This window comes from Trichoderma harzianum (genome assembly GCF_003025095.1).
Source record: "Trichoderma harzianum CBS 226.95 unplaced genomic scaffold M431scaffold_9, whole genome shotgun sequence".
NCBI lineage: Eukaryota > Fungi > Ascomycota > Sordariomycetes > Hypocreales > Hypocreaceae > Trichoderma > Trichoderma harzianum.
The window spans coordinates 517,565-534,552 of NW_020209257.1; the positions used below are offsets into that span (position 1 = coordinate 517,565).

Below are 16,988 nucleotides of genomic sequence, written 5' to 3' on the forward strand. Positions count from 1 at the left end.
TAGGCAAGGAGAGCGTAAAGAACTAGCTAGCTTAATGTAAAGTTACGTAACAGATAGAGTAGGGAAATATAGATAGAGTAGGGAAATATAGATATAGCAGCTACTCCTGTTGTAGGCGTATATAGGTAGGTAGTTTAACTCGTGGGCGTTTGAAATGTTCCCGGTCTCGGTGTTTCCGTCCTCCGCTTGCTAGCAAAGAAATAAGATGGTAAGCTGTGGCCGATATTACTTACTTTTTTACACCAAGGCACAGGTCATAAAGTTCTCAAAGGAAAAAAAAAAGTAGGCATTAATTAAGATGGGTGTTTGTCAAAGGATATCGTGACTAATAGTACTCCGTTTCATTCATTACAAGTTGTGGCACATCTCTCATGCCCAGCAGCCCATTCCCCTTTTACAGCTTCTCAATCTGCGACTCGTGGATATCTCTCTTCTCGTACTGCGCCGCTGAGCGAGCCTCAACGAGAGCAACAAGGCCAACCTCCTCCTGCACCTCTCTCATCAGCCGGGCGTCAATCTCGCCAGTGCGGCTCTTGAACACTCGGTCCATGTCCTCCAGCGTGGCGTTCTTGGTCTCGGGGAGGAAGAACCAGACGGCAAAGATGCCCACGACGAGGAAGCCGGCGAAGAAGATGTAGGTTCCCCAGGCCCAAGCCTGAAGCATGGGAGGGACGAAGAAGGCAATGGCGAAGTTGTTGAGCCAGTTGCTCATGGCACCAATGGAGGCACCCTTGGCTCGGATGGAGAGGGGGAAGATCTCGGAGACGAGAGTCCAGGAGACGGGGCCCCAGGTAGCTCCGAAACCAGCAATGTAGACCCAGATAAGAGCTAGAAAGAGTGTTAGTTAGCTGCATGTCTTTTTTGCATCTTAGGTGCTTGAAAAGATTGTCAACTTACCAACTGCCACCCAACCAGCAGCGACGTGGTGAGGCCAGTCGTGGCCGAACTTGGCAACAATGATACCAACAATAACCATGCTGACGGCCATGACAATGGAGCCAACGAGCAACATGGGCTTTCGTCCGACCTTGTCAATGATCAACTACACATATCGAGTCAGTTGGCTGTTCATACAATGCAGGTGGGCTATGAAGACTTACCATGGCGGGCACAGTGCTGACGATGAAGACAACTCCGGTCACACCAGTTGCCAATAGAGCAGTAGTGCCTCCAGTCAAACCCAGAGTGATGAAGATGTTGGTTGCATAGTAAATGATTGCGTCAATTCCACTCCATTGTTGGAAGAACATGATGAAGAAACCAGTCAAAACTCGCTTGATGTTGTCCTTGGAGTTGAGGCACATGGCGTATTGCGCAAACTGTTCGACAAAAGCATTGCTCTTCTTGCTCGCCAGCTTAGGCAAGTCGCGCTCAAAGACTCGCTTTTCGAAGACGCTCTCGGCCTTGATCTCAAGGTACTCGATCTGGACAAGCTCATCGTCGACGGGCAGCTTTCGCATCCAGGCCATGGTCTTCTTGGCCTCCTCGTCGCGGCCAACCTTGACAAGCCATCTGGGCGAGAAGGGCATGAACCAGATACCAATAGCGAGGGCAACCGCAGGAATTCCTTGGATGATGGAAGGCAGTCTCCAAGCGAGGTTTGTCTGACCCTCGCCGGTTCCACCAATAAAGTTGCTGCAGTATCCGACCCAGAAAGAAAGCATGATGCCGAGAATAGTGGCGAACTGATAGAAGGACACCAACAGGCCTCGCATCTCGGGTGCAGAAAGCTCAGCGTTGTAAAGAGGACCGACACCACTGAAGAGACCGACACCGAGACCAGTGAAGAATCGGCCGGCATACAGGAGTGAAGAGACACCCTCGTGGGCACCGACGTAGAGGTAGCTACCCAGGATGACCCAGAGACAGGCGATGAACATGGTGTACTTTCGGGAGATGATCTCGCCCAGGACACCGGCTGACAGAGAACCAACGATACCTCCCAGCTGGAGGACCGATGTCAGCCAGCCGGTAGCTGAAGACGAGCCGACGACCGCAGGGAAGTTTTCCTTGAAACGGGTCATGACCAGTGACTGGCCCAGGACACCCTGCTGGTAACCATACTCGAAACCACCCAATCTGTAAACAAAATCACAGCCAGTCAGTACATATTTATATATATAGCAACAGTCAAAGTCAGCCAGAAAGATGATTGATCAAAACTCACGATGCAAAAAAGGCAATGAAGAGGACCTTGGGGTTGTTCCGCAGAGACTGCCACATCGTCTTCTGGGCCTCATGGACACGTCGAGCCGGCTCCACGGCAGCAACGCCGTTGGGAGCAATCTCAATATCCGTGGAATCGGTGGACATTGTGAAAGTCTTGGTCTGCTGGGTATATAGCTTGAAGAAGCTGGTTGAGGGGAGGTTCGAGTCAAGTCAAACAAACAGGTGGGAGAAGCCCCGGATTTAAATGCAGCCCTCCATACTCCGGATTTTCACCCTGTTTACCCCATGTTTCCCATATTTTAAACTGCCACCTCGTGGTTGCGAAAATCTGGAGCCCCCCATACGAATCATGTCCCGGCCATCGGTGGGGAAAGGCGAGCAAACCCGCGTGTTTTCGAGGAGAATCTGGGAGACTCGCGGGGGGTCGTAGCCTCTGGCCCCTGAGTTGGGAATAGCTTCGCCCGCGCTGCGAGTGCCGAGCGGCATCCCGATTGGCTGCGCTGCACTTCGGCTGTTGCCCGTGGCCTTGCATGTGGCGATGGCTTCACTAGGGCGGCTAAAGAGAGCCATGTCGGCCACCAGTCCCGTTGCGGCAGTGTAGCCTACGAGAATACGCGCTTTTCGATGCTTGTCGCCATCCTCATGCTGACATGGGGGGATTGGGGGGGCACCTTGACTGACTCGATGCGACGCTCATGTCATGTGCCCGGCGCAGAGAAACTAGAAACTGGAAACTCGAACCTCAAACCACCGCCATTGAAGAAAAACGGGTGCTTTGTTCCGCAAAAACGGGCAATTCGTGCCGTTAGTTTTGCTGCTAGCCCCGCGCCTCTGGAGGTTGGCCGGGTTTATTATTTTGAATTGCGGAGAGAAGCGAAAGCTCTGGCTCTCCAAGCATCTGGATTTGATCGATCCCCCTGCCAAAGGTTCCACTCGAGCTGCTCACCCGAATGTTCTCCAAAATTTCCACGTGGAGAGCCGAAATTTTTATTCTTTCCTTGTTTTTACCAAATTAAAGTGAATACGAATCGTTAGTGGTTCGATTCTATTACTTCATCCATTTGTCTAGCCGGTGGATCTTCTTCTCTTCTCGGCCCCCAAAACCGCAGCTGACCGTCAAAGAGCCCGAATTTACTTACTCTAGCACAATCCAAAAGTCACGCCAGGAATCCTTGATATCAGACCAGGCGGCAGGGAGGTGGACTCCAGGCAAGCAGACAAAGCAGGGAAGAAGAAAGAAAGAAGAAAAAAGAAAATTCAAAGCCAATAATCACGCCCACACCCAATGGCCGCTGGCAATGGAAGATCCAACGACTAACCATATTGACGGGGACGCCTTCATGTCCCCGACCTCGCTCTCTCCCTTTGATGATTACGCTGCCAACCCCAGATATATCGAGCTTCAGGAAGAGCTGCGAGGACTGCTCTTTGCTGGAGTGAGTCTTGACCCGAGCAAGAGCGCAACTCCCGAGCCGGCCTCCGATGAGGCGGACCATGACCGGGCGTCGGTGCCGTCCTCAAAGAGCCTCGACTTCTCGCGGGTCTCGATCCCCAAGATGAGGCTCGTCAAGTATCTCAAGAACTGGGTGATCGAGTGCTCCCCGTACCTCGACAAGTTCGACGAGGCCCGCCACTTTGGCATCCAGGTGCCCCTGCTGGCACAGAGCTCGCCCGGCCTGTTCTACGCCGTGCTCGCCTTCTCGGCGCGGCAGATGGAGAGAAAGGCCTGTCTGGAGAAGAGCTACGACAGCCTCGAGCTGTACCAAGAGAGCATCCGGCTGCTGGCACCCGGATTGCAGGCCAAGGACCCCAACATGCTCGTCACGGCGTGCATCCTGGCCGTGCTGGAGCTCATGTCCGGCAGTCCACGCAACTGGAGGCGACACATTGAGGGCTGTGCTTCGCTCTTTGCCTTTTACGAAGTCACTGGCTTCTCGGGTGGTCTCTTGCAGGCCGTCTTCTGGTGCTACGCTCGCATGGAGCTGTGCGGCGCCATCATCTCCGGCGGCGCAGAGAGCACCGTCCTCAGCCTGGACAAATGGGTTCCCCCCGTGCCCGAGGGCCTTGGCACGTCCAAATCGCAGGCCGAGGACTTCGTCAAGAGCATCTTCTACCAAAAGGGCCGCGAGACCCCCGACATGCACGCCAACTGGGCCGTCTACCTCTGCGCAAAGGCCTGCGACCTCATGTATCGTCAAGTCAGGCTCGTCGAGCTGGGCGAGCCCGACGAGACCGACGACCGGCCGTTTGTCGACCGGTGGCGCCGCCTCTGGTCCGAGCTGCAGTTCTGGCGCGACACCCGGCCAAAGTGCCTCCTGCCCATCATGACGACCGAGGCCAGCGAGAGCCAAATCTTCCCCATCATACTCTTTGCCCACTGGGCGGCCATTTCTAGCAACCAGCTCTACCACGCGGCGTGCATAGTCATGCTGGAGATGAGGCCGCCTGGTGAGACGTTGCCCAACACGCTCGAGTACTCGGCCGTCTGGCATGCCCAGCGAGTGTGTGGCATATCGTGGACGAACCCCCACCGCGGCAACTTGATCAATGCCATCCAGCCTCTCTACATTGCAGGCAGGCTGTTGACACATCCGAGAGAACATCTCGAAGTTGCTCGGCTGTTCAAGATTATCGACAGAACGACGGGGTGGGGTGCCATATGGCGATTAAAGGACTTGGAAGCGGAATGGGGTTACGAGTCGGGAGAGATTTTAAGCATGATTTGATACCCGGACATTTATCATGCACAGCATGGATTGATGAAGCATACGAAACGGCATGAGACCGTATGAGGCAACCTATGAATGTATATAAAGAAACGCCATGTATGACACTGAACCTCACCCATTTACATAACCTTATCTTACATGTACATAATAATTGATTCCACCATCTCAATCTTAACATCCCTTCTTTTTTATTTAGTCCTCGGGCGCCCTCGCACAGCCGGGAACGAACCAGTAATTCCCACTGTACACTGATGTTGCCAGCAAGAAAGAGAGGAGGCTATAGACACCCGCGTTCTCAAAGCTCTCGAGACCTCCTCTTGCTGATACCATGGTCCTTGCGGCATGGGCATGGGTAAATGAGACGTCGCTGTGTCCCTCAAAGTACTGCGACATGGATTAGCAGTTGCTCCGCAGGTTATGCCAGCTCCGCCGACCGGTGCGATACGAGATGGCGACTTACCGCTTCTGAACACAACTGCATAGCCAGCGTAATAGTCTGATACGTCGGCCGCTCTTCACCCTCGATTGCCCTCTTCATCGATTCGATACAAGCAAGGCGGTATCGCTCTACCATAAAGTAACACTTGGCTGCCTCTTCCGGATCTTTCGTGTTGAGGGCGCGCCTGTGATAGGCTATGTAGAAAATACAGGCGAGGAGGCTAGGGTATTTGATGGCAAAGGGAACATAGGATGATTTCATGCGCTTCATGACGGGAGCGACCTGGTCGCGGGGGAAGCAGATTTCATAGCCATACTTGAGAACCCAATCCAAGTCTTGATAGTTGGAGACAAGGTCAGCGCATGTTTGTGCCCGATTAAGCAGTATATGAAGTAAAAACAGAAGTAGTCCACAATAACGAGACGCCCTGACATGTATGCGCCCATCATGTAGGAGTACATGGTAGTGCAGTATGCAAGGTAACAATAGGAAATACTCCACAGACAGATCGGCGTAGGGAGCGATAGGACACTGTACCTGTACTCGTGCATGAAGAATGGGGATGGAGTGGTGTTGGGTGATTGGTGTTGGTGATTGGCGTTTACACTTACAGAAATTAAACGTTGCGTATTCGTCATCCGTCAAATCCCAGGCAAAGGCCCCGTTCCACACATCCCTCCTCGCATCGCCAATCATCTGCCTCGGGCAAGGCACCTCCGCATTCCGATCCAGGGCTGCTCCCGTCTTTGGTGCAATTCTCCGAAACCCCCGGGAGAGCGCCCCCTCCTTTACATCGAGAAACGAAGACTGCGGGAGCCGTGCTCGAACTGGCAGTGCAACCGCCTTCTTTGTGGAGGTGGAGTCGTCCGGACTCTCGGACCGGGCGGGCGATTCCGCAGCCACGCCTGAAGTTGCAGTTGCAGATGCAGATGCGGATGATGAACAGCAGGCCTTGCCGGTCTTGCACGACGCCTTGCGCTGGCGGCGCCGGGCATGGGAGTCCTTGGCTACGTGAGACCGGATCTGGCTGATGCGTTTGGCGGAGGTAGATTCACTGGGGTGAGCTGTGTTGATGAATTGGAGCTTGATTACGGATGGACTGCGCTTGATGACGGTGGTTGCGGCGGGGGAGGAGTGAATGGTCGAACTGCTGGAAGAGGACCGTGCTGACCGAGGAATAGGCGGCCTAGGAATGGTAAGCGGTTGATGCAGCATGTCGTCGTTGTTGTCGTCCACTCTTTGAAGAGAATTATGTATCATGTCCGGAGTCTTTCGTCACGAAGCTGGCAGAAACACTTGGCTTCTCGAGAAAGACCAAGCGGGAAGGTGTAGACGGTAGATATGTCTGACTGGGCTTGCTAGGGGCTTGCCCGCCACCATTAATTCACTCGTACTGCAAGAGAAGTGTCAGAAGCCACTGGAAATAGCGTATGAATAAGCTTAAAGGAGCGTCACCTGTGATGTTTCGCCAGAGTTGAGGTTGACCGGGATAGCAATGTAGAAATCATAAGTACCGAGTTAACCGGGGCTGCTGTCCGGGGTTTGGCCAATCACGGGAGCTCAACTGAAGAGCTGCAAATTCCTAAACGGGACAGGAGTCTCCACTAATAAGGCCACTAACCCCCGGCTGACAAGAAGCGGTATGGGTTACTTTATGTTGAACAAGAACTCTGGCTGGAGATCGCGGTACCTGTACCTAACTCTTGTGATGCTTGTCAAAGCTCCTAGATTCTGCATCCCCAGCGTATAAGTGCAAGGCAATAACGCCTCCTACACTTGACGGAGTCTCTCACTTTGCCTCCCGCAACCATAATCAAAGCAACACAAGACAAGACCAGGCCGACATCAGCTCGGTTAACTGCTAGAAACAATGATTGAATGACTCGGGACGTCGTCAGCACAGCAAAAACGAAAGCGAAGCCGCAATTTCTCCATCATTCCCACGCCACACATCCAGCCGCTACCCGAAACCAGAATAGCCGCACTGCTGCTCCGTTCTAGAGCTCTCAGGATCCCATTCCTTCGCTCAGGAGTCCCAATGTAAGGGGTCCAAGGGCCAAAGGCGGTCGGCAGAGCCGATGTTTGTCCGCGAGGCATCCGTGGCGCAGCGGCAGAAGCTTCGCAAGGATTGAGGCGGCTTGCAGGAATGCGGTTGGCCAGAGACACCGCCGAAAGGCTGATGTTGTATCGTCAGTGCCTCAAGCAACTAAACTGACTAGGTAGGCTGTGACGTAACCGGCATAGCCACTAAACACACTCACAAAGGCAGTCGTGCAAAACAACAAATAAATCAAGGTTCCGCCTCGCTGATTCCAGTCTAGAAACCACTGACTCGCCATTGCTTCGTAATACCAAGAGGTGCACAATCATTTCATCCTCTAGTCATCCTCTAGTCATGGGAAAAAGAAGCGAAAGTGAAAGCGGCTCAAAGCCGGAGCCGGAAGAATCTCACGGCGCACCGGCTGAGCTTCCGCAAGAGGTGATCCCCTTCGACCCGGTGCCGACATACGAAGAGTCGCGCTCAGGGCCGTCAGATTCGGCTTCACTTTCCGTCTCCCATTCGCTTTCTGCCACAGTCTCGGCATCAACACCGCAGCCGCCGGCCGGAACCTCAGCCCTGGCCCCAACCGTTACTTCACCATTTAACTTCCCTACCGATGGCAAAGGCAAAGACGGCTCCGTGACTGCACCTCCACCCGTTTACAAGGTCGGGTCATCCAGTAGCAGCTCCAGCGCCGCCCGAACCATAGCCTTTCCTCAGATCAAACCGGATCCAGACTCGCCTTTCCTGGTGGCCTATGCCCCTGTTCTTCTCAGCTATGGCATAACCGAGGAGACATGGCGGTCGTTTCTGACCACCATCTCGGCTTTCCTGACGGCCACCATATCAGATCGTGCCCTTTCACATGCCACCGATGTAGCTGCTCACATTGGCCAAAATCCCAAAAACTTGGGTAGAAATGTTGCTGCCCACGCCAAGTCCATCAGCAGGAACGTGTCAGACAATGCCAAACGGGGCAACATCATAGGTGCTGCCATGGGCCTCATCGGCGGCACCATCTCACTGCCAATATCAACGGCCCTAGGCGTCGTGGGTACCACTCTTTCGCTCCCTGGCCAGGCCATTGATGCCGTGACCAAGAGGCCGAGAACTCCCCAAGAGAGAGCCGCGACGTATGCGGCCGTTGCAAACGAAGAGTGGCTGCACATGCGCGGCTTGCATGCACATCTGTTTGATTCCGCTGGGTTGGCTCATCATTTGGGAATGCCGCTGGATACGTTGTTAAGTTTGGCTTGGGAGACTAAGGAGAGCGATGCTGGCAGACAGATGAGGGCACTGGAGCCGCATATTGCTGGGCTCGATGTTGACGAGGGGGCGATGCTGCAACTGAAGACCCAAACGCTGTGGCTGGTGTTGATGCCTGGAAAGCAACCCTCTTCAAGTTGAGTAGGTCTGTGGAGGAACAAGTAATGCCGTGAGGGGACTGTAGAATGATGGCCGAGCCTGGAGTAATTTTTTTTCTTATTAGTAGGGCAAGGAATATGGGTACATGTAGTTGAATCTTCTCAGGACAGGTCGCTGTCGGAAATATTGATTATAGAAGCACAAGCAATGAATAATGGAATTTAGAATGACTTTGAAAACAGAAAACAGCTGTAAATGATATTGCGGCCCTCGTGGTTATGTGATGTAATAGTGTACGCAAGCTTCATATTGTGTGAGCGGTTCGTCTTGTACAGTCTTGGGCTACCCTGAAGCCACTTGAATATATGTACTCGGTAAGCCATCCAGCGTAGGATTATCAATTACTTTCTGCATATATCTGCAAGATTGTCATTTTTCATTTCTCGGCATATTCCAACCAAGTCGACTCGGAGATATAACCACGGCAATTGCGTGATAAAAAATCCATATTAGAGCTGCTGCTCCCGAAGCGCCAACCGCGCTACACAAAGTCAAATCATTTGCTGGGATATAAATCAGGAGAACAAAGAATCTTTCAATCATATAATGAAAAAAGCCGACCAGAAAAGAAAAACGAGATATAAAATCTCCTGATGATTCTACTATTTTACAATGACAAAACTTGCCACTCTGAAGCTGTTGTGGAGTCGGTGATACGACAAAGAACCCGGGCGTTGGAATCGAATCCCCGGCGGCCATCATACGAGCAATATACGGCCGAAGCGCTGTTGGGCCGCTCCACGTGGGACGGGCTCCAGTGAGAACTCTAAGCTTGTGCTCGCTATCTACGGGTATCTATCACATCTCAACTCACTATGGCGAGCTATATTTTTTTTTTTTTTTAATCCTTTCAAGCAAGGCCGGGGGATTTTAGCGGGAAGCAACACTTCCTCACCCGACTCACTCACGACCATTCTCTTTTCCTCTTATTCCCGTCGCTATTTTCAGGAAATTTTGTTTTAAAAAAAATAAATAAAAAGGGAAAAAAAGGGATTATTTTATAAAGAATATGATTGAAGAAGCGCCCCCCGCCGTCAGGGACGATGCGCCAACCGACTCAAAGACCCACGACGTTGAAGGTGTCGTCGAAGAAACCGCGGATACCCGCGTTTTGGTGAGACATTGAGCAGCGTCTTTGCGATGGCGTCAAACTTGTGCTAACAATACAACGACAGACGAAACTCGGATACAAGCCCGTATGTTCAAAGGCCTTTGATTCTTACAATTCTATTCGTTTTGCCTTTCAAGTGTAGCCGGAAAATCTCACACGAGGTCGTTTTTGCAGGTGCTTCATCGAACCTTCAACTTGTTTCACAACTTTTCAACCACCTTTGGTATGCATCTCACCCAACTCCAACAAACCAAACGAGAATCATCAAAAGATCAATAGCTCACACTCATAAACAGCTGCATTGTACTTCATTGGCGGTGTCCGCGTCACCTTTTCAACCGGCATCGCCGCCGGCGGCAATCTCGCCTACTGGTGAGACTCATCCCCCTCCTCCCCATCGCGATGACAGCCTCGTCTTATTTAGCCTGGTCTTGTTTAGCCTGGTCTTGTTACATGTACTCACGGCGATTCTCCCCTCAATAGGACAAGCTTCATCGTGACGTGCGTCTTCAGCTTCATCAGCGCCGCCGTCATTGCCGAGATTTGCTCGTCGCTGCCGCTTGCTGGGTCCATCTACCTCTGGGCGGCTGAGGCTGGCGGGCCTCGATATGGACGCCTGTTGGGCTACATTGTAGCATGGTGGAGTACCACTGCTTGGACGACTTTCTGTGCAAGTATGTTTGTAGATGTCTTGGCTGAGATGAGATGAAGAGTCCAGTAGCTGACAAGAATTACCTCAGGCAACACACAGGGAGCTGTTAATTATATGCTGTCGGTATGTCTTGTCAACATCTATACTGCCCGGTGGCGATATATAGCTAACAACTGTGTGAATAGGAAATTGTTGTCTTTAATCTTGATTTCCCTTCAGATCCCTCAGATGTCAAGTTCCGTGCCGTCCAGTGGATTTGCACCGAAGTCCTCCTCGCTCTCGCAGCGATATGGAATCTTCTTCCCCGTGAGTATATCTCTCTACGCTCCTCTCATCCCCATTTCCTTTAAGCTATAAAGTCCTATAAATCAAGAACTCACACGTCCCAAACAGCTAAATACTTCAAATGGATCTTCTACCTCTCCACTGGCTTCGTCCTCCTCGACTTCGTCCTAAACATGATCTGGCTGCCCATCGGCACCGTCCGCACGATTGGCTTCCGCTCTGCGCATGATGCCTTTATGACGACCTATAATGGCACGGGCGCCTCTCCCGGCTGGAACTGGTGCCTCTCATATCTCGCCACTGCCGGCATCCTCATCGGCTATGATGCTTCCGGCCATGTCGCCGAGGAGACGCGCAATGCCAGCGTGACTGCGGCCAGGGGCATCTTCTGGAGCACCGTCGTCAGCGGGCTTGGCGGCTTCGTCGTTGTGATCCTCTTTCTCTTCTGCACCGTAAGTTCTCTATGATGCCCATTGAATGAATATCGAGCTGTGTTCGCATCTGACATGCAATTTCTTCACAGCCCGACCCTGATACACTTTTCTCCTACGGAAGTGTTCAGCCATTCGTGCCGCTCTACGCCGTGATCCTCGGGCAAGGCGGCCACATCTTCATGAACGTAGTCTGCATTGTCGCCCTGTGGTTTGTATGTTTACTCCCCTTTCAGCATCTGTTCTTCGCTCCATAGCTTATCATGCTGACTCTTTTCGCGATAGAACACCGCCATCGCCGTTCTTGCTGCTTCACGCCTCGTCTTTGCCGTTGCCCGAGACGGTGTCCTGCCCTGGTCATCCTGGGTCTCCAAGGTCGTCGACGGCCAGCCACGCAACGCCGTCATCGTCGTCTGGGTTGTTGCCTCCATCATCACTTGCACTATCTTGCCCTCTTCGGTAGCCTTTACCTCTCTCGTTTCGGCCGCCGGTGTCCCCTCAGCCGCAGCCTACGGGCTCATCTGCCTCGGCCGGCTCTTCCTCACACCAAAGACGTTCCCCAAGCCAGCATGGAGCCTTGGTCGTTGGAGCAAGCCCTTTCAGGCAATTTCCGTTCTGTGGAACGGCTGGGTTGTTGCTGTGCTTTACTCGCCGTATGTGTTCCCTGTCACGGGCGATACCTTTAACTATGCGCCCGTCATCATGGGCGCCGTGACCATCTTTGCCATTGTGTCGTGGTGGATCATTCCGGAAGATAGGTGGCTGCCCAGTCAGCGCATAAAGGAGCAGCTGCTGGCAGGAGAGTCAGCCGATGAAGAATGATTTTGAAACTCTAGAGAGGATGTTGATTGCGATCAAGATGGGTTGGGCGTAGTGAGTGTGCATCTAATATAGATACCCAGTAGATAGATAATGGACTTGTTTGAATTGGCAGACTGTTGACTTACAATTATATAGGCCTAGACGTTGCCCATTGTGAAGAGTGCCTATAGTCGTAAAACAAGGATATGGCCAGCTGGCCATAGTGGCAAGCGAAGGTCAGAAAAAGCAAGACCGTAAAATAAATACGTACATATATTCAGGAATATGATCACCTAATAACCAACTCGTAGGACGCCTATTTAGCCAGCACCCGAACTTTATTATATAAAAATAGTAGCAGTTACTAGGAAAATGTAGATATAGTAGTAGTTATGTGGGGCAGCCTGGGACTCTTGTACGATCTGGGAGTTGCTGTCCCTGACGGCATGAGCCTTACCTTGGACCAGAGGGCAATGCCTATCCTTGTTGGGGGACTGTCAATAACGGAGGAACAATTGAGACAGACCCCTCGCACTATCATCCACGGAAGAGGAGGAGAGGACCAGCTATAGGTTCTCGTTACGAAGGCGGTATTCCCACCGGTGGCAAAGGAGGACAGTGAGGATAATCCTACTCCTTTAGGATGGACGGTGATGGATGTTATTTTAAGTGTACTCCAGGAGCGATATGTGACGTGGAAGGAAGTCTACGACGGCCTGGTGACAGACCTGGGAAACGGTGTGACACTAACCAAAGGGAGCCTTATGGCCAGCCTGGAAACGAGCCTGGATGAGGAGGATGATACCTGGTCAAAGGTCTAATTCCTGGACGAGAAGCACAACGAGACGTTGGCAACCAACCTAGCCACATGCAACATGGATAAGATCATGAACGCCGTGTATAATCTAATTGGGCTAGACTAGAGAAATATAGATATATTAGCAGTTGCTGAAGAAATATAGATATAGTAGGGAAATGTAGATATAGCAGCTACCTACTGCTTTTGTAGGCGTATGGTTTAACTCGTGGGTGTGAGAAATCTCCCTGGTCTTGGTTCTTCTGTCCCCCGCTTGAGTGGTTATACACGAGTTGTCACCATTGCGGATAATTGGTTATAACGGATATCTTTTAAACTATCACTAACATCTTCGCTATGATGGATATCTCAACTACCGCTTGATATCAACAATGCCGTACAGTCCATCCCATACAATAAAAAAAACACCCAATGGTAACCACCAGTCCCAAACGCCAAAACGTCACTTTTTCTAATCCATTACTCGAATCAAAAAAGGAGAAAAATCAAGGAAATAAGAAGAAAAGATCGTGGAGAGCCGCTTAAGCCCACCAGTCACCCTGGTCGTGCATGGCCTCAGCAACCTTGACGAAGCCAGCAATGTTGCTGCCGGCAACCAAGCTGGGCAGCTCGCCCTCCTTAGCAGGGACGTACTTCTGAGCCGTCTCAAGGCCGGCGAGGAAGGCGTTCTTCATGATGTCCTTGAGCTTATCGTCAACCTCCTTCTCGGTCCAGGTGAGACGCTGGCTGTTCTGCGCCATCTCCAGACCAGACACGGCGACACCACCGCAGTTGGCGGCCTTTCCGGGAGCGTACCAAACAGCAGCCTGGCCCTTGTCCTTCCTCTGGGCCTCGAACAAGTCGATGGCCTCCTGGGTGCAACCCATGTTGGATCCCTCAGCGACAACCAAGACGCCGCCAGCAACGAGGGCCTCAGCCTCAGCCTTGTTGATCTCGTTCTGCGTCGCCGAGGGAAGCGCAATGTCCACCTTGCCGACGTGAATCCAGGGCCTGGCGCCGTGGTAGTACTTGAACTTGTCGCCGTACTGGAAGTCCGTCAGGGGCCGTCGCTGGGCCTTGAGCGCGGCGATCTCGTTGATGTGCTCCGGCGTGAAGGATCCGCTGTCGGGGGCGACGAGCGCGCCGTTGGAGTCGGACAGCGAGACGACGGTGGCGCCGAGCTCGATGCACTTGAGGGCGGCGTACTGGGCGACGTTGCCGGAGCCGGAGATGGCGACACGCTTGCCGGCGAGAGAGCCCTTGCCGGCGTGCTGGAGCATGTGCTCAACATAATAGACAAGACCATAACCAGTAGCCTCTGTTTTCAGAATCTCGTCAGCAACACAGATCTTTCTCTCTCTCTTCTCCTGTATTGGAGGTAAGAAGAAGAAACTCACCAGGTCGAATCAAACTGCCAGCCCAGCTCAGTCCCTTTCCGGTCAGGACACCCTCAAACTTGTTCCTCGCCTGGCGGTAGGCTCCAAACATGTATCCAATCTCGCGGCCAGAGACACCAATGTCGCCAGCGGGAACGTCGGTATCGGCGCCAATGTGTCGAGACAGCTCGCGCATAAAGGCCTGGCAGAAACGGCGGATCTCGTTGTCAGACTTGCCCTTGGGGTCGAAATCCGCACCACCTTTGCCACCACCCATGGAGACTGATTCATGATTAGCTTTCTTTTCCCCCTCTGTCTGCTGATTGTTATCAGGGAAAGGCGGTTCTGCTTACGGCCGGTCAGAGCATTCTTGAAGATTTGCTCAAATCCGAGAAACTTGAGACTATAGCCATCTTGTCAGCTCACATGTTCTCGTCTAAAAACAAGACAAGAAGAAAAGCAAAACTTACATGGACAGGTTGACGGTAGGGTGAAATCGAAGACCACCCTTGTAGGGGCCGAGGGCAGAGTTGAACTGCACACGGTATCCCCGGTTGACGCGGAGCTGGCCCTTGTCGTCCTCCCAGGTGACGCGGAACTGAATAACTCGCTCGGGGATGGCGGCGACCTGCAGGGCGGTGCGGTATTCGGGGTGCTCCTTGAAGAGGCTGCTGTCCTCGAGGGTGCTGGCCAGCTCTGTAGTGGGATGTGTTAGTCTCGTATAGAAGACTCGACTTGTTGCTGCATCGAGTTTTGCTATTCATAGAGGGAAACTCACCCTTGTAGGCCTGCTCGAATTCGGGCTCGGAAGGGAGGTTAGACATTTTGATGTGAGTGTGAATGTATCGGCGTCGGTAATCGGTATAGAGTTGATGTGGCGAGTCTATGTATCTTGTGTCGCGTGCTTCAAAGCCTCTCTAAGAACAATATCTATAGCAAGAGCTGCAAGACCCGGTAATCAAGAAATAAAAGAAGAAGAGAGAAAAAAGCCAAACATCTCTACCGCGGGAACCAAGCTGCTCTTATATAGATAGTTATCTTCGCCTCCCTCCCAAAAGCCAAGACCCAAAAGTTTCGCCATCTCGGCCAAACTCAATGGCCAAGAAACCCATCCTCACTTCCCCCCATGGCACCCCCATGGCACGTTACGTCTCGTCCAAACAAAAAAATATTAGAAAGCCACAGGCTGGCGGCTCCGATAGTCGCTCAGATGGGCTTGCTTAGGTAGATGAGATTAGATTGCGAGAGGCGAAGGGGGGGCGTCAGTCTATGACGCTGCTCGACAAACACCATAAAAAGGAAGAAAAAACACCCGAGATCTTTTCTCAACACGGTAAAACATACAGAAAAGGGACATCATCAATAATCACTCACGGGGAAATAAGAAGAATACGCCCCACGCCCCCAAAAAGCGCCATTTAATCCAAAAGGGCTGAATATCCCGTCTCATAATGAGCGACTCGCCCGATATACATACAGTAGTGTCGGCAATATCACTGGAATCGAATCACTAACACGGGTGTGTAAGGAGATTCACGCTCCATCCTATCAAATCAATAAAGTAAAGCATATCGATAATGAAATTGCACCAACCAAGGCAAAGCGTCAAATCGATTATCATCTATCAATCCCTATCCGAGCGACCTCGCCGTTCTTGATTGGCCGCCGCCGCGCTGCCCGTTTGAAGATTCAATTGCGTCGCCGCATCGTCGCGGGCCAATCGTAGACTTTGGCTAAGATCCAAGCCCGCCGTTACCGGCATGCGGGAAGCACGCGAGCTAGTGAAAAAGGCGATGATGCAGCCGAAAAATTAGAGGCTAGTTCGATGCAAGGGTAGCGATTGGCTTAAGAAGTGCGGTTTGACATGTGCTTCAGTTCTTGCAAGACACTTTGATGATACGAATGAGAAGAGCCTACTCATATTTACACGTGTAATATCTTCAACGACTTTCTTATCTCTATATAACACAAAATATACGAGAAGCAAACAAGATTGAGCAACAACGCATGCCACCATGCCACAAGCCCAATAAGCCCAACCAAGACGCCTCTATCTGTCAAGAGAACACAAGATTGAAAAATATTTAGATAGTATTCTAGTCCCCATAATTTAGACATTGCCTGCTTCACACCACCATTCCTACAATACATACAATACCACTGAACCCAGCCATTGTGCCTCAATGCAGCATTGCACAATAAAAACGGCATTAGTCAGTCACCACTGGATTCAAATCAATCAATCTCCCCGTTCCGGTTTCTCCCTACGCACACCAAACCCATCACCACCAAAAAAACGCCCTGCGGTATCGGAGCTCACCGTCAAACACATCAACCCAGATCACAATCTGACAACGCCAAGCACACTTTCTCAGCTCTAGTCGGCCCTCCTAGTCTCGGGGCGACTACCCGCAACAATTAATTGCCTGCATGGATTGCCGTTGTCTCGAGCCGCGGCCTCGGAATAACTAGGCTCTGCACTCCCTTCTCACCGAACGTATATACGCTGCTCTCTCGGCGATGTCAGGAACCCCATTTCTTTTGTTTTTGGTTTTGCAATTGAATTGTGCAATGCTAATACTTGGACGTAACTGACTCTATCTTCTCCCTGATGATACGCTGTCCCGACAAATCAACTTGCGATATACATGATCCATAGTCGTATATCTTCCCTCCACATTACTGACGCAAAACGGCATTGCAGAATCATAAAGGCAATCATGGTGATATACC

The 16,988-nt window shown here is 51.8% G+C and overlaps 7 protein-coding genes across 7 annotated transcripts; 4 read left to right on the forward strand and 3 right to left on the reverse strand.

Annotated features, from left to right (window-relative positions):
• Nucleotides 1–285: 285 nt before the first annotated feature.
• M431DRAFT_119756 (hypothetical protein) lies at nt 286–2,574 on the reverse strand. The gene is made up of 4 exons (XM_024912081.1): nt 2,168–2,574; nt 1,101–2,079; nt 898–1,042; nt 286–828 (listed from the first exon to the last, which is right to left on the reverse strand). Exons 1-4 carry the CDS (start codon nt 2,311–2,313, stop codon nt 395–397), a joined length of 1,704 nt encoding a protein of 567 aa, XP_024772346.1. The 5' UTR covers nt 2,314–2,574; the 3' UTR covers nt 286–394.
• On the forward strand, nt 2,554–3,335 carry M431DRAFT_469080 (hypothetical protein). The gene has a single exon (XM_024915417.1). The coding sequence runs from the start codon at nt 2,794–2,796 to the stop codon at nt 3,202–3,204; it is 411 nt and encodes a 136-aa protein (XP_024772347.1). The 5' UTR covers nt 2,554–2,793; the 3' UTR covers nt 3,205–3,335.
• Nucleotides 3,336–3,467: 132 nt separating this feature from the next.
• M431DRAFT_89915 (hypothetical protein) lies at nt 3,468–4,895 on the forward strand (the record flags this gene model as incomplete). Its single annotated transcript, XM_024924081.1, has 2 exons — nt 3,468–3,605; nt 3,693–4,895. The coding sequence occupies 2 exons, from the start codon at nt 3,468–3,470 to the stop codon at nt 4,893–4,895; spliced, it is 1,341 nt and encodes a 446-aa protein (XP_024772348.1).
• Nucleotides 4,747–6,787, reverse strand: M431DRAFT_509947 (hypothetical protein). The gene is made up of 3 exons (XM_024919384.1): nt 5,949–6,787; nt 5,359–5,672; nt 4,747–5,282 (listed from the first exon to the last, which is right to left on the reverse strand). Exons 1-3 carry the CDS (start codon nt 6,595–6,597, stop codon nt 5,091–5,093), a joined length of 1,155 nt encoding a protein of 384 aa, XP_024772349.1. The 5' UTR covers nt 6,598–6,787; the 3' UTR covers nt 4,747–5,090.
• Nucleotides 6,788–7,561: 774 nt separating this feature from the next.
• On the forward strand, nt 7,562–8,995 carry M431DRAFT_509948 (hypothetical protein). The gene has a single exon (XM_024919385.1). The coding sequence runs from the start codon at nt 7,733–7,735 to the stop codon at nt 8,783–8,785; it is 1,053 nt and encodes a 350-aa protein (XP_024772350.1). The 5' UTR covers nt 7,562–7,732; the 3' UTR covers nt 8,786–8,995.
• An 817-nt stretch (nt 8,996–9,812) lies between these two features.
• On the forward strand, nt 9,813–12,104 carry M431DRAFT_90152 (hypothetical protein; the record flags this gene model as incomplete). The annotated part of the gene is made up of 10 exons (XM_024924116.1): nt 9,813–9,917; nt 9,979–9,999; nt 10,089–10,137; nt 10,211–10,286; nt 10,398–10,588; nt 10,655–10,689; nt 10,752–10,872; nt 10,960–11,303; nt 11,375–11,497; nt 11,568–12,104. 10 exons carry the CDS (start codon nt 9,813–9,815, stop codon nt 12,102–12,104), a joined length of 1,602 nt encoding a protein of 533 aa, XP_024772351.1.
• Nucleotides 12,105–13,421: 1,317 nt separating this feature from the next.
• M431DRAFT_90012 (hypothetical protein) lies at nt 13,422–15,079 on the reverse strand (the record flags this gene model as incomplete). Its single annotated transcript, XM_024924097.1, has 5 exons — nt 13,422–14,197; nt 14,277–14,537; nt 14,609–14,658; nt 14,726–14,951; nt 15,034–15,079. The coding sequence occupies 5 exons, from the start codon at nt 15,077–15,079 to the stop codon at nt 13,422–13,424; spliced, it is 1,359 nt and encodes a 452-aa protein (XP_024772352.1).
• Nucleotides 15,080–16,988: the final 1,909 nt, after the last annotated feature.

Excerpts from the sequence above, each read along its gene's own strand:
- M431DRAFT_119756 (XM_024912081.1), bottom strand. The coding sequence starts at position 2,313 with ATGTCCACCGATTCCACGGATATTGAGATTGCTCCCAACGGCGTTGCT. Across the intron at positions 1,043-1,100 it reads TCAGCACTGTGCCCGCCATG|TTGATCATTGACAAGGTCGG; the intron begins GTAAGTCTTCAT and ends CGATATGTGTAG. Across the intron at positions 829-897 it reads TGCTGGTTGGGTGGCAGTTG|CTCTTATCTGGGTCTACATT; the intron begins GTAAGTTGACAA and ends CACTCTTTCTAG.
- M431DRAFT_469080 (XM_024915417.1), top strand. The coding sequence starts at position 2,794 with ATGCTTGTCGCCATCCTCATGCTGACATGGGGGGATTGGGGGGGCACC.
- M431DRAFT_509947 (XM_024919384.1), bottom strand. The coding sequence starts at position 6,597 with ATGATACATAATTCTCTTCAAAGAGTGGACGACAACAACGACGACATG. Across the intron at positions 5,673-5,948 it reads ATACGCAACGTTTAATTTCT|ACTTGGATTGGGTTCTCAAG; the intron begins GTAAGTGTAAAC and ends CCAACTATCAAG. Across the intron at positions 5,283-5,358 it reads TGCAGTTGTGTTCAGAAGCG|TACTTTGAGGGACACAGCGA; the intron begins GTAAGTCGCCAT and ends TCCATGTCGCAG.
- M431DRAFT_509948 (XM_024919385.1), top strand. The coding sequence starts at position 7,733 with ATGGGAAAAAGAAGCGAAAGTGAAAGCGGCTCAAAGCCGGAGCCGGAA.